The sequence below is a fragment of the Microplitis mediator genome, chromosome 11 (assembly GCF_029852145.1).
Source record: "Microplitis mediator isolate UGA2020A chromosome 11, iyMicMedi2.1, whole genome shotgun sequence".
Lineage (NCBI taxonomy): Eukaryota > Metazoa > Arthropoda > Insecta > Hymenoptera > Braconidae > Microplitis > Microplitis mediator.
The window spans coordinates 10207769-10223900 of record NC_079979.1 but is presented as its reverse complement, the minus strand read 5'-3'; the positions used below and the strand labels follow the sequence as shown (position 1 = coordinate 10223900).

Genomic DNA, 16132 nt, shown 5'->3' with positions numbered 1-16132 from the left:
TGGTCTTCATGATCATGGTCCTGATGGTCTTCATGATCATGGTCATGATGGTCCTCATGATCATGATCATGATAGTCATGATGGTCACAATGGTCGTGGTCATGATGGTCATGATAGTCACCATGTTCATGGTCGTGATGGTCCAAATGTTCATGGTCATGATGGTCACCACGATCATAGTCATAATGATCAATATGATCATTGTCACGATGGTCATGATGGTCACTATGATCATGGTCATGATGGTCCCCATGACTATGATCATGATATTACTGACGGCCACCATCGTCGTGGTCATGATGGTCATTATAGTCACCATGATCATGGTCGTGATGGTCATGATGATCTCCGTAAACATGGACATGATGGTTACTATGATCATGATCATGATGGTCATAATGATCACGATGGTCACCATTATCATGGTCATGATGGTTGCCATAATCATGGTCTATATGGTAATGATGGTCATTATGATCATGGTCACGATGGTCATGATGGTCACCATGATCATGGTCATGGTGGTCACGATGGTTTCCGTGAACATGATCATGATGGTCACGATGATCATGCTTATGGTGGTCAAGATAGTCTCTATGATGATGGTCATGATTGTCGCTATAATCATGGTCAATATGGTCATGATGGTTACTATGATTATGGTCGCCATGGTCATGATGGTCATCATGATCATGGTTATGATGGTCACCGTGATCGTAGTCATGATAATTCCCATGATCATGGTCATGATGATTACCATGATCATGGTCATGATGATTACCATGATTATGGTCATGATGATTACCATGATCATGGTCATGATGATCACTATGCTCATGGTCATGATGGTCCTCATGATCATGATCATGATAGTCATGATGGTCACAATGGTCGTGGTCATGATGGTCATGATAGTCACCATGATCATGGTCGTGATGGTCCAAATGCTCATGGTCATGATGGTCACCACGATCATGTCATAATGATCAACATGATCATTGTCACGATGGTCACTATGATCATGGTTATGGTGTTCATGATGTTCTCCATGATCATGGTCATGATGGTCATCGTGATCATGGTTATGATGGTCACCGTGATCGTAGTCATGATAATTCCCATGATCATGGTCATGATGATTACTATGATCATGGTCATGATGGTTACCATGATTATGGTCATGATGATTACCATGATCATGGTCTTCCTGGTCTTGATGGTCACTATGATCATGGTTATGGTGGTCATGATGGTCTCCATGATCATGGTCATGATGGTCATTATGATCATGGTTATGATGGCCACCGTGATCGTAGTCATGATAATTCCCATGATCATGGGCATGATGATTATCATGATCATGGTCATGATGATTACCATGATTATGGTGTGATGATTACCATGATCATGGTCTTGATGCTCATGATGGTCACTATGATCATGGTCATAATGTTTACCATGATCATGGTAATGATGGTCATGATAGTCACTATGATCATTGTCCTAATGGTCATGATGGTCACCATGATGATATTTATGATGATTACCATGATCATGGTCATGATGATCAGAAGACACGGTAGTGTCTCACGCCACGTACACGTTCAAACACACATGTATATGTGTGAAGTGTCATGGCGCGAGCCTGCCGTGTCTCTATACCGTAGACCGAACGGTATTTAGCTCCAATTTTTAAAAACTCTTTTAAAAATTAAAATTTTTAAAAAATTCCTTTTTCAGTCGAAAGATGATTGATTGTTCGTCATAAAATTAAGAAACTTTCCCCATTTCAGTAATGAGAACTAATTTGAATATTGAAATTAGGCCAGCATATACTATAGCACCCCCATTTTTAATAGTTTTACAATTTTTTTTCATGCGAAAAGGGCACTGCCAGAGAATAAAAACTTATAAGAAATGCTATGATTCAGTAAATGATATATATTTATCTACAGCAATAATTAATTTTTTCGCCTCCAGTGGAGCTCCAGTCTATATTTTTTACTATAGTTTGATATGAAATTTACCCTGATAGTCACCTCAACTGCAAATTAACTCCTCTAATAGCTACTTTAGCTTGAAATTGACTGTAATTTGACATCATTGAAATTTCCTGCCCGAATTTGCCAATAATTTAACAGTAAAAGTTGAAAAGAAAAATTTGCGGTTAATTTTTGCTCGATTCAGAGGTAATCTTTTATAGAAAATAATTGTTGGTAACGTTCGTTCTTTGCATTTCAGATCATAAGCAAATGATACATAAAATGTCCATACAACTTGCTGTACAATATGACGTAAATTTATTATTCGAATTCGAATGCAAATTCACTTCCAAAGCTGACTAGAAAAAATTTTTCGTCAATTTTGAGTCAAAGTTTTACATCAATTTATTGTTAATTTGACTTAAAAATTGTTAAGATTTTTTTTTCCCCCAAATTGTAGACATATTCATGTATAAATTTGCTTTCCTTCTGAAATGATAAGAATGAACATTAGCGACTTTTTTTTCTAGTAAAAAATTACCTCTAAATTTAGCAAAAGTTAACCGCAAATTTTTCTTTCCAACTTTTACTGTTAAATTGTCGATGAATTCGGGAAGCAAATTTCAGGTAATTTCAAGCTAAAGTGGCTCGGTGAAAATGTGCCACGGCTTGTCTAGGGAAACGTACATATTTGCCCTAGACAAGCCGTGGCACATTTTTGCCGAACTGCTAAAGTGGCTATTAGGGTTAAGCTTATTGAAAGTTTCACTTGAAATTAACGGTAAGTTTACATCAAGCTTGCATCAACCCTACCCTGATAGCCACACATTACTCAGTAAGGTCTACAGAGCAACACTTTCGGCTAACTCAACGAGAAAGTTTCTGGCAAACCTTAGCTGGATATAATACTTTCCTTTGAGTTGGCTTCAAAATACGGCAGTAGCTTCAATGTAATTTGACAAACAACTTGTCGTCAACTTGAAATAAAACTTTCAATTAACTTAGCGTCAATGTCTGACAGTAATACTTGTAGTCAAAGTGAATTCAACTTAACAGACTATTTACTGTCAATTTTAAGGTAACCTGCTTGCTCTCCAACACTTTCCTTTGTCCTAATAGCACAGTTTGCTCTAGCAAAAGATTACTTACAAAAGTTTCCTTGAATTTTTCCTCGAATTTCCGTCAGCTTCGGACATTTCCGTTTTTGACTTCAATTTCTATACAACTCGCAATACAATTTGACGTAAATTTACTACCCGAATTAGAATGCAAATTCACTTCAAAAGCTGACTAAACAAAATTTTTCAGGCAGTTTTACATCAATTTATTGTTAATTTGACTTATAAAGTATTTTTTTACCCTCAAATTGTAGATATTTTTATGTATAAATTTGCTTACTTTCTGAAATAGTAAGAATGAACGTTACCGACTTTTTAACTTACCGCTAAGAAAATTGTAAGTTTTCAAAAATTCGGGAAGTTATTCGGGAAGTATGTAGATACCTGTATCTTTTGAACGGATGAACTTTAAGGTGTCATTCGACGCGGCTCGTCAATATCTTGAAGCTGTAAGAAAATTGAGCTTGATCGGTAGGGCTCGTTCAGAGATATTCCAAAAATAAAATTTTTTCAAAAATGTTTTTTTTGGATAACTTTTAATGTGCTCGATGGATTGATTCCAAAATGGACTGGGCTCTAGAGCTTTATAAGCCGCGTCGAATGCCACCTCAACCATTAAAATCGGTTCATTCGTTAAAGAGAAACCGTTGTCGAAAGAATTAAAAAAAAAAATTTTTTTATTTTTTATGAAATATCTCAAAAACGACTCGATAAATCGAATTCAAAATTTGATCAGCTCTAGAACTTGATAAAACGACTCGTTTGCCACCTCAACCGTCTTAATCGGTTTATTCGTTTGAGAGATATCGTTGGAGAAAAAATAGTAAAAAACTATTTTTTTCTAAATCAACAGCATACAAACGTATTTTCGAGCTCGAAAATGTATTCACAATAATGTTTTCGAGGTTTTTGAGCTCGAAAACAGTGGGAAGTTTTGGGGCTGGCCCGCAGGGTCAACTGACAAACCGATTTTTTTTTCTAGTAAAAAATTAACCGCAAATTTTTTTTCCAACTTTTGCTGTCAAATTGTCTGCAAATTCGGGCACTAAATTTCAGGCAATTTCAATGTCGAAGTACTTCAATTTCAAGCTAAAGTGGCTATTAGGGTGTGCTATTAGGGTTAGTAAGATTTAGTATAGAAATATACCCTATAAAAACTGTGCTATTAGGGCAGTTTGCTTTAGCAACAGTTTACTTTGCAAAAGTTTCCTCGAATTTTTCGTCAACTTTGGATTTTTCCATTTTTTACGTCAATTCGTGGGCAACTTGCTATTGAATTTGACGTAAATTTCCTGCCCGAACAAAAATGCCAATTCACTTCAAAAGTTAACTAGAAAAAAGTTGTCGTCAATTTTCAGGGGAATTTTGTCAATTTAATGTTAATTTGAGTGGAAAAATTGTTAAGTATGTTTTTACCGTGAAATTGTAGACAATTTCATGAATAAATTTGCTTACCTTCTGAATTGGTAAGAATGACCATTACCGACTTTTTTTTTCGTAAAAAGTTACCCTGATAGCCAGAGTTCCTAATCAGAAAGTTGGTGCACCTGAGTTGCAACCAACTTGACGACAAGTTGTCGACAACTTTCAGCTCGTGTAACTGTTGACTACATGTTGGCTACAAGTTGTTCAAAAACTTGGCGACAATCTACTGCCGCAACCTGTCACCAAGTTTCTGAGCAACTTGTAGACAAGTTGTCGGCAACAGTTACACGAGCTGAGAGTTGTCGACAAGTTCCTCGGAAAGTTGCCGACAACTTATGGAAATGCGAATTCTTGCGGCCAATCTGGCGACAGGTTGCGACAGTAGGTTGTCGACAAGTTGCGGCCAACTTGGCTATCAGGGTACCTTTAAATTGAAGAAAAATTAACCGCAAATTTATATTTTCAACTTTTGCTGTCAAATTGTCGACAAATTTGAGCAGCGAATTTCAGGAAATTTAACAATTAAAATTACTAAAGTTTGCTGTCCGAATTTGCCGACAATTTGACAGCAAAACTAGAATAAAAGTTTTCTTAAATTTTTCGTCAAATATCTGTCAATTTCGGGCATTTTCGTTACTGACGTCAGCTTGTATACAAGCTATTTATGTTTTTCAAGTTCACTAATTGATTGACAGGTGGAGGCACTTGAGGCCACTGAGGACGTAACCACTTCCTTGAATTTTTTGTGAAATATCCGTCAACTTGAGGCTTTTCCATTTTTGACAACAATTACCCTGATAGCCACACCTTACTCAGTAAGTTCTGCAGTGAAACATTTTCGGCTACCTTAACGAAAAAGTTTCTGGCAAGCTTGGCTGGATAATACTTTCTTTTTTAAGTTGGCTTCAGAATACGGCAGTAGCTTGAAATTAACTTGCGGTTCAGGTGGCTTTCAGGGTTAAAATTAAATTTTTAATCAACTTAACGTCATTGCCTGACAGGGGTGGACATCAATAACCCATAATCCAATTGCCCAGATCTAACATTGGACATAATCCTTTTACCCAGAATTCGTTTACCCAGATTTTTAAAATACAGCATGTCTTTTACTCAGACATCCACTCATACAGAGTTTCTTTGACCTAGACATCCATTAGCGCAGAGTATCTTCTGCACATGCATCCATTCACACACGATTCTTTTGCCCAGATTCTTTATTTTTGTCTTGGTAGTTCAATATAAATATAATAGGTGGCAGCAACATGACCAATTCTGATTTAAAATTAAAAAATTTTAAAATTTGCTTTAAGTAGTAGTTACGCTGCTGTTAATGGCGTAAGACTTCAAGATCTTAAATTTTAGGCAGAATCCAGCAGATATTATTCTGAAAGAATTTCTTTCATAGAATTAATGAGGTTTCCCAAGCTCAAATTCGTCCTATTACAATAAATTACTTGCAAATCAACTTAGTTAACTCCGATAATTACCGGAACTAGCCAGACTGAAAATTATCAAGAATCCCATCCGCCCTCACGAGAAATGCATGCTGTAAATGTGGAAACAGAAACTACACAAAAAAATCGATGTTTTTTTCAAAATCATCAAACGAAACTTATAATTATTTTATTTATCATTGATATCGACATTTAAACAATAGAAATATTCATAAATTGTTTAATTTAAACTAAAAATGCTTCAAATTATTATATCATAAACATAATATCATAAACATAATGTCATAAACATAATATCATAAACATAATGTCATAAACATAATATCATAAACATAATATCATAAACATAATGTCATAAACATAATATCATAAACATAATATCATAAACGTAATATCATAAACAATAACTGAAATTATAAAATCATCGAGTAAAATATTAAATGTCACTAGTATAATAATTTTTGGGATGAAAGAGACTGCCTCTTTGCATAATCTATTTTGATTTTTTTGAGTAGTAAAACAGCGATTGGCGTTTCCAACAACTCAATGCTGCTTTTGTGAGGAATTATCTTATTACTGATGTATTTGAATAGTAGTTAGGCAAATTTTTTTCTTCGAAATGAACTGCTGAAAATCCGGGCAAGCTCTCAGGAAATTTTTCAGTTGTAGAAGTTTGTAATTTATTACTAATGAATTTTTCTGGCCCATCTCGAGTAGGTGCTGGAAGAGTCTTACTGGTTACACGAATCAATGAATTTAAACGAGTCCTACTCAGTTTCATTGGAATCTGTGAAGCAGATATCGGAATTCTCTTCAGTTTTGATAAATCTAATTGGTTTTTAGAATTACATCTTTTTAGAGAAACAACTCCAGAAAAATGAGGTGATCTGTCAGGAATGGTTTTAACAACAGAAGTTTCCAACGCAGTACTGTTATTTTTATGTGTCCCGTTTTGATATGCTGCATGAGTTTTATTGTCGGTATAAATTGGTGATTTTGAGGAAGTTACATTTACTTCCGGTTTTCCAATGAAGGTAGATGTCTGATTTTTTTTTATAACTGATAGATCTAAGTGATTGTTAGATTTACATTTTCCTAGAGAATCAGTTTCAGAAAGCTTGGGCAAACTCTCAGGAATATTTTTAGCAACAGAAGTTTCCAACGCAGTACTGTTATTTTTATGTGTCCCGTTTTGATAAGCTGCATGAGTTTTATTGTCAGTATAAATTGGTGACTTTGAGGAAGTTACACTTACTTCCGGTTTTCCAATGAAGGTAGATGTCTGATTGTTTTTTATAACTGATATATCTAAGTGATTGTTAGATTTACATTTTCCTAGAGAATCAGTTTCAGAAAGCTTAGGCAAACTTTCAGGAATAGTTTTAGCAACAGAAGTTTCCAACGTGGTACTGTAATTTTTCTGTGTCCCGTTTTGAGAAGATGCTGGATGACTTTTATCATCAATACGAATTAATGGGCTTGGTGAAGTTTTACGCGTATCTACTGATCCCATTAAAATTGATGCCATAGATACCGGTTTTTTCTTAATTTTTGGCGTTGAGCGGCTGATTGGTTTAAATACGTACTTGCAGACACCTTTTACCTTGCCACATTCTTTAGATGAAGCCGCTCGGTTCGTTTTTATGCTCCGCTTCTTTTTTCTCTGCAGCCAGGTGTTGATGGTAACTTTTCCAGTACGTAAAGATGAATTAATTTTGTTTGTAATGTTTTGTAAATGTTTCAATGATTTATGGATACAAGCTATTTCTTCGCCTTTTCTTTTTTCATCAAATGTGATGTCAAGAATTGAAGGATCAGGTTCGTCTTCAATTAAATGAAGTTCGCAGTCCGCAATTAATTTTTTAATGGTGTACTGCATCTCTTCAAAAGATTTCGGAAACATTTTTAAAAACTCTTTAACTGTTAAACCATTTCCTAAGTCTCCTTGAATCTTGCGAATGTAATTAGACCGATCAATAAGATATTGAGGTGTGTGTTTCTTTGTCGGTTTCCCATTATTTAATCGACAATAATTTATTTCTTCGTCTATTACAACTTTTTCAATTCCATCTAATAAAAAAACAAGTTCCTTTTTAATAATTATACATAAATAAATTTATAAATATATTCAACAATAATATTGAACTGTAATGCTTACCAATAAGTTTCCAGACAATAGGATGTACTCCTCCCAGCTTAGTTTTATTGTGTCTATGAAAACTTTCTGGCCCTCCAGTACTTTTAGTCGATACATTAAAAACACTAACATGCTCAGGATGTTTTAACCAGACGTCGATGAAGTACTTGTTAAATCGTAAAATATTATCATCAATTGCTGCTACTTTATGTATTTCCTCTTCCAAGCATCTTGCAGCTTCTTTAAAGCATTCAGGAGGTAATAATGGGACGCTGAGATACATCGATAATACACTGTCTGGAACTTTGATTTTCAACTTCTGCCATCTCTTTATCACCGCCTATATTATGATCATTATTAATAATAATTATTATAATTAAAAAAACTACAAATTTCAAGTATGATGATTTTGAAACTGTTACACTCACCTGGGCAAAATGAAAAAAACAGCCGTGAATTTTCGCACATGGAAAACATTTTCTGAGTGCTTTAATTGTACTTTTCTCAAAATCGGTCATGATAGTAATTTCTTTTTTTTTTAGAACTTCAACTTCTTTAGTTAACCAATTAAATATTGTCTGGTATGTCTTGGTAAGCCGATTTTCTGTCAATATAATAGCACCAGCATGATACTAAAAAATATGATTAAATGAAAGTCATTAAAATAGATATAACATAATTTGTACACTGTACAAATTCAACTCAAATAACAAACATGTCAGAGAAATTATAAATGTCTGGGACAAAGGAAAAAGTTTCTTGAAGCAATAAAATTTCACTTTTTTCGAGAAAATTTCATTATTTTATTCTTATCTTTGTAATCCCAAAAAATTCATTTTTCATCCAAAAACTTTTTTCTCTTATAAAAAAAAAAATAAATTACCTCTTTTTTATACTTGAAGTGAATAGTGTAGATTTGATTTATACGAGGTTTTCGACACGTATTCTGAAATAAAGATAAAATTTTTAGATTATACATATAAGAAAGTATAAAATTGAATCTATAATTATAAATTACCGAAAATGTTCCATCCATTAACAACTCGTTGCTTTCAGCGAATCCACTTCATAATTTCTCTGATGTAAATATCAAAATAGAACTTCCTTCAGCTTGTAAGTGAACCTTGACGATAGTATTTTCATGTAATACTTGTGACAACTCTGAAAGAGTTTCTGGAATTCTTGGACGATACTTTGCTCTCTCTCTAGATAAAATTGCAGAAACAGATTGGTAGCTGTAATTAGCACTAACTGCAGGATTACTGAAATTCAGAAAGTAATATTTGATTATTATTATTGTCTATAATATATATATATGTAAATATATGATGAAGTTTGCATTTTCATTACCTCCGACCAACATCATTAAAAATATCGATCAATCGATCATTACTTGTACGACACCGCTCTTTCATTATGTCAACCATAGCCAACCATTCACCTATTGTATAGTCCGGCATATCTTCATGTGATCCCAGAATTTCAAAATCATCATCCGTTGAGCTCTCGATGTCATCAATCGAAGAGACATCAATATAAAATTTAATTCGTCCAGAACAAGCACAACTTTTTCTTTTTGAGCAGCGGAATATGGAGTCACTCTGATAATCTCGAGCGTACCTGTAGCCATCATGATACAATAAAAATGAATTTTCTTTTTTACCTGGTACAATTCTCATTATTTTAAATTATAATTTCTTTTTTAATTATTAACAAGCTTAGACATGACTCCAAGTTTAAATAAAAATTATTTTCATCTCGTTGCTAGACAACGATTACAACAACTATAATAAATAAATTTTTGCAAAAATATCAAAATAAAAGACAAAAAATAGTATTAAATTTAAAAAAAAAAAAAAAAAATAAAATAAAATAAATAAACGATGAAAAACATATTTAAAATCAACAAGTATTAACTGCCTGTGTAAAAGTCATCATTAAAAAATAAATATTTAAGTTAATTTATCTATTAAATAATTTAACAATACATTTAACATGGATAAATAGAATTATATATATCTCAATAGCATTCTTGCTCGTTACTTATTACTCCGCTGTTAAATAAAAAGGAAAACTGGAGGAAATTTTTTCATATTTATCGGAAAAATTTAAGAAAGAACGTAATGACAGGTAGCCATGTTTGAAACTAGATAAGTTTTATTTACATGTGGTGTGAAGTGCAACAGTTACGACTATCAATAGAAACAGCTGATACTACGCGGTATATTTGAAATTAAACAAAAATTGAATTATAGTGAAATTTTTTTGTTTTATATAAAAAAAAAAAAAAATATGTTACCTTAGCAACATTAAAAAATAAAACGTATAAAGAACTCTCATTTATTTTTATTTTGAGTTTATAAAAAATATTTATTTAATTAAAATAATAAGTAAATAAGTCTAAAAAAACAAATTATTAAAATGTACTACCCAGAAGAATACATGTGGTACAGGATAAAACGCCGATGTAAGTTCATTTGAATTAATTTATAATTTTTTTTCGTTTTATATGAATACTTATTGCACGACTCATAACGCGAAGGTAGTGATTTACTCCCAATATGCCAGTCAAGTAATTTACCAAATTTAAAATGCATCTATTACTTTTACATTGCACTTATAATCCAATAATAATAAACATACATCAAAACAGAAACTAATTTTTATGTATTTAATGATTCAAAAAAAGACAATTATTTTATTTATGATGAAAAAAAATTTCTTTGAATAATTTTAAATTAGTTAATTAATTTAAATTATTTCATTAATTTAAATATTTTTTCATAATTATTATTTACTAGCAAGCATATTTAGGATTATTTACTGGCGAGTTGTTTATTAAATTTTTTTTTTATTTTTTTCTTGAAAATGAAATGAGCGTTATGACGGGTGCACTTTTAGATTTTCAAAATTTTTTTTTCTTGAAGGGACATTTGCCGAAGATGAAAAAATTGTGAATTTGCGACTTATGACCTATGACCGAGATTTCAATTGGGACAGTTTGAAAAATTACGATCATCAAATGTGGAAGTAAGTATTATTTTTATATATATTAAAGACTTACTCCAAAAGTTTTTGTTTCAATATTATGCCTCATTCCTTAAAACTTTCTTCATGGACTAGCGCACTCCTATTCAACAATGTCAAATATTTATTAATAATTATCTTCTTACAGGCGAATCGCCTCACAGCCCATGTTGAAAAGACGCCGTAAAACGATCGCATCAACCTTCCGACGTTTCTTGAAGCTTTTAGCTGATTATGAGGTACAGTGTGACGGAGATCATCAATTTTTATATCTTGTATAGTAATTTTAGTTTAAAGTAATAATTATTTGTTAATTATTTACAGTACTACACAGAAATGTCGGTTCAAGATCAATTGGCGTCTGAGTGGCCTTTCAGTTACTGCTTCAATTTCTATAAGTCACTCAGTGACCATAAAAAAAGAAGGGAGAAGGAAGAGCAAACACCGGTTACTGAAAAAGTAAAATTAAATTTTGAAATTAATACAGATGTTCCAATGGACACAACAGGGTACCATGTAGAACTTGAGAATAATGACATTCACATACAAAAATTAACGTAAAAAAATATGATTAAATTCTTTACATTATATACTTAACTACTATTGTTATACTAATTATTCCTGGTTAAAAATTTATAAAAAATAATGTTTCTGGTGTTATTGTTACAAAATATTTTTTAAAAATGGTTCAAATATATTTTACTTTTCAGCATCATTATTTGAAAATTTGATTTTATCGTTAAATTAAAAATGTTCTTGATTTATTAAATATAAAAATAAAAATTATAAATTTTGTCTACTATTTTTTGAGTGAAAAGACTCATTGACACTGTCGTAACTTACTTCAAACAAACAGCCTGACAATGATGGCTCCATATGCTAGCTAGCACCCAGCACTCTACACAACAGCCAGCAGCTTTAATATTACACGCTGCTACTATCGACGTTTTATAATAACTAATTTATTTTGTATTTTTTATTGTTTATATTTATTTATTATCACTACATCACAATACAAAGAGATAAAAAGTATTTAGAATATGAAATTAACCATCACACATGGGAGGAGATGCTGATTCAGGTTAGGTGAATAACAGTAGCAATTAATGAGAATTATTCATTTAACGGCTCAATATTATATTTCATTGTAGGAATCCCGGCGAAAAAGTCGTCCTCCCACTATCATTAGTCAATACTTATTAATTAATTAATCACACTTGATAATTTATACACTTTTTTTTATTGGTAATTAACTTTTTTTCGAATACATCAATAGTTCCTTATATTGCTGCCACCTATTATATTTATATTGAACTACCAAGACAAAAATAAAGAATCTGGGCAAAAGAATCGTGTGTGAATGGATGCATGTGCAAAAGATACTCTGCGCTAACGGATGTCTAGGTCAAAGAAACTCTGTATGAGTGGATGTCTGAGTAAAAGACATGCTGTATTTTAAAAATCTGGGTAAACGAATTCTGGGTAAAAGGATTATGTCCAATGTTAGATCTGGGCAATTGGATTATGGGTTATTGATGTCCACCCCCTGACAGTAACTCTAATAGCCACTTTAGCTTGAAATTGACTGTAATTTGACATTGAAATTGCCTGAAATTTGCTGTCCAAATTTGCCGACAATTTGACAGCAAAAGTTGGAAAGAAAAATTTGCGGTTAATTTTTCCTCAATTTAGAGGTAAATTTTGACTACACGAAAAAGTCGGTAATGTTCATTCATACCACTTCAGAAGGTAAGCAAATTTATACATAAAATTGTCTACAATTTTACGGTAATAAATTACTTTACAATTTTTTAAGTAAAATTAACAATAAATTGATGCAAAAATTTGCCTGAAAATTTACGAAAAATTCAACGAAACTTTTGTACAGTAAGCTTTTGCTCAAGCTTACTGTGCTACTAGGGAAAAAGTCCGACGTTGACGTATATATTTGAAGTTAACTTTAAAGGGAACTGTCCTTAAATAACTGCAGCTCTTTGTTTTATAAAAATTGATTAATCAGATTATAATATTTAGCAGTACAAAATTATTTCTATAATTGTTAACAAACAATTTTATTGTTTCTAGAAAATAATACTATAATCAATATATGCTCACGTGTCTCAAATTATAACTCGATTTCTAATAGTGTAGATTAAAATCAATCTCAATCAACACAACAAAAAAAAGACAAATCCTACCAAAAACAGATTCTCTGTATAAAATCGCGCCAAGTACATGTTTAAAATTTTTTATAATTAAGAAAAGATTCTTTTTACGAAAAAATGAATCAAATCGAAAAAATACCAAGTACCTAATATAATTCGAAATCATGGAAAACATTTTCATAGAATTGAACAAAAAATTGAAAAAAAAAATTTCAATGTACTTGGTGTGCTTATAAACTGGAAAAAAAAAATATCATTCAATTTTATTAGAAAATAATTTATATGCGAAATAAATTCTAGAAATTAATTTTGCTTGAATAAATTTAGTAACGCACACCAAGTACATTGAAATTTTTTTTTTCAATTTTTTGTTCAATTCTATGAAAATGTTTTCCATGATTTCGAATTATATTAAGTACTTGGTATTTTTTCGATTTGATTCATTTTTTTGTAAAAAGAATCTTTTCTTAATTATAAAAAATTTTAAACATGTACTTGGCGCGATTTTATACAGAGAATCTGTTTTTGGTAGGATTACTATGATCATGGTCATAATGGTCCTTATGATCATGGTCATGATGGTCCTTATGATCATGGTCATGATGGTCCCTATGATCATAGTCTCGATGGTCCCCATGATCGTGGTCTCGATGGTCCCTATGACCATGGTCATGATGGTCATGATGATTACCATGATCTTGGTCATAATGGTTATGATAGTCGCTATGATCATGGTCATAATAATCACCATGATCTTTGTTATGATATACACCATGATCATGGTCATGATTGTCATGATGATCACCGTGATCATGGTCATGATGGTCATGATAGTCACTATGATCATGGCCATGATAATCACCATGATTATTGTCATGATAATCACCATGATCATTGTCATGATAATCACCATGATCATGGTCGTAATGGTATCGATGGTCACCATGATCATGGTTGTGATGATGACCATGATCACTCTCATGATGTTCACCATGATCATGGTCATGATCGACATCATGATCATGGTCACGATCATCACAATGATCGTGGTCATGACGTTTATGATAGTCACTATGATCATGGTCATAATAATCACCATGATCATTGTCATGATAATCACCATGATCATGGTCATGATGGTCATGATAGTCACTATGATCATGGTCATGATAATCACCATGATCATTGTCATGATATTCTCCATAATCATAGTCATAATGGTCCTGATGGTCTCCATGATCATGGTCATGATGGTCCCCATGATCTTCGTCATGATGGTCATGATGGTCACTATGATCATGGTCGCGATAATCACCATTATCTTTGTTATGATAATCACCATGATTATGGTCGTCATGGTCATGATGCTCACCATGATCTTGGTCGGCGTAGTCATGATGCTCAACATGATCATGGTTATTATGGTCACCATGATCATGGTCATGATGGTCATGATGATTACCATGATCATCGTCATGATGATCACTATGATTATGGTCATGATGGTCCTCATGATCATGGTGATCATCATGACCATGATCGTGGTCATAATGGTCATGATAGTCACTACGATCATGGTTATGATAATCATTATGATATTTGTTATGATTATCACCATGAACATGGTCGTAATGGTCATGCTGATTACTATGATTATGGTCATGATGATTACCATGATCACGGTCATGATGATCACCATGATCATGGTCATGATGGTCACGATGATCACCGTGATCGTGTTTATGATGGTCATGATAGTCACTTTGATCATGGTTATGCTAATTACCATGATCGTTGTCATGATATTCACCATGATTATGGTCGTAATGGTCTTGATGGTCACCATGATCACGGTCATGATGATTACCATGATCATTGTCATGATAATCACCATGATCATGGTCATAATGGTCATGATGGATATTATAAACATGGTCATGATGGTCATGATAGTCACTATGTTCATGGTCATGATAATCATCATGATCATTGTCATGATATTCACTATGATCATGGTCATAATGGTCATGATGGTCACTATGATCTTGTTTATGATGAACCCCATGATCATGGTTATGATGGACATGATGATCACCATGATCTCGGTTATGAGGAACCCTACACAGTTAAAAATTTCTATGGTAATTTTACAAGAAATGTGTTGGAAGTCAATTGCCAATGCAGTTTTGTGATTTAATAAAACCAGTGTTGTAATTTTACCACACATTTTTTACAATTTCTGTTTTGGAAAATTGCAATACAAAAGTACTAATCTAACTAAACAGATAATAAAAAAAGGTTTGTAAATTTTACACAACGAATGTTGCAATTTTCGAAAACATTTCAATTGGAAATTATTTGTTAAATCACAATGTGAAACTGTTCTAATACGATACTTTCAAGAGATCATACGTGTTTTAAAATTGCAATACCTACTGTTAAAAATTTCTATCGTAATTTTACAAAACATTTTCCACTGTATTTTCCTTGGAATATTAAAAAGTAGTTATAGTAATAATACAAAACATTTTTGAGAGTTAGTCAATTATTTTACACCGTAAGTTTTGTAATTTTCAAAACATATGAAGCTCTGTTAGATTAGTTATATTATCACACAGTTTAGTAATTTTACAAACAATTTTCAATCAGTAGGTTTTGGAAAGTTACAATATCTCACTTGAGTTTTACAACACATATAATGGCTTTCTTTGAAGTAATTTTACAATATAGTATTGTAATTTTACAAACATTGAAAAAAAAAAGGTTTTTTTTAAATTTCTTGTCCAATCATTTTGACGATGATGAAGGGAAAAAAAAATTACTA

The 16132-nt window shown here is 32.3% G+C and overlaps 1 protein-coding gene across 1 annotated transcript; it reads right to left on the bottom strand.

Annotated features, from left to right (window-relative positions):
- Window positions 1-6407: 6407 nt before the first annotated feature.
- On the bottom strand, window positions 6408-9800 carry LOC130677345 (uncharacterized). The gene is made up of 6 exons (XM_057484081.1): window positions 9467-9800; window positions 9135-9378; window positions 9000-9062; window positions 8545-8748; window positions 8138-8456; window positions 6408-8049 (listed from the first exon to the last, which is right to left on the bottom strand). The coding sequence occupies exons 2-6, from the start codon at window positions 9150-9152 to the stop codon at window positions 6545-6547; spliced, it is 2109 nt and encodes a 702-aa protein (XP_057340064.1). The 5' UTR covers window positions 9153-9378; window positions 9467-9800; the 3' UTR covers window positions 6408-6544.
- Between the last annotated feature and the right edge of the window lie 6332 nt (window positions 9801-16132).

Coding starts and splice junctions, on each gene's coding strand:
- LOC130677345 (XM_057484081.1), bottom strand. Junction 8,457..8,544: donor GTTTTTTTCATTTTGCCCAG/GTGAGTGTAACA, acceptor ATCATAATATAG/GCGGTGATAAAGAGATGGCA. Junction 8,050..8,137: donor TATTGTCTGGAAACTTATTG/GTAAGCATTACA, acceptor TTTTTTTATTAG/ATGGAATTGAAAAAGTTGTA.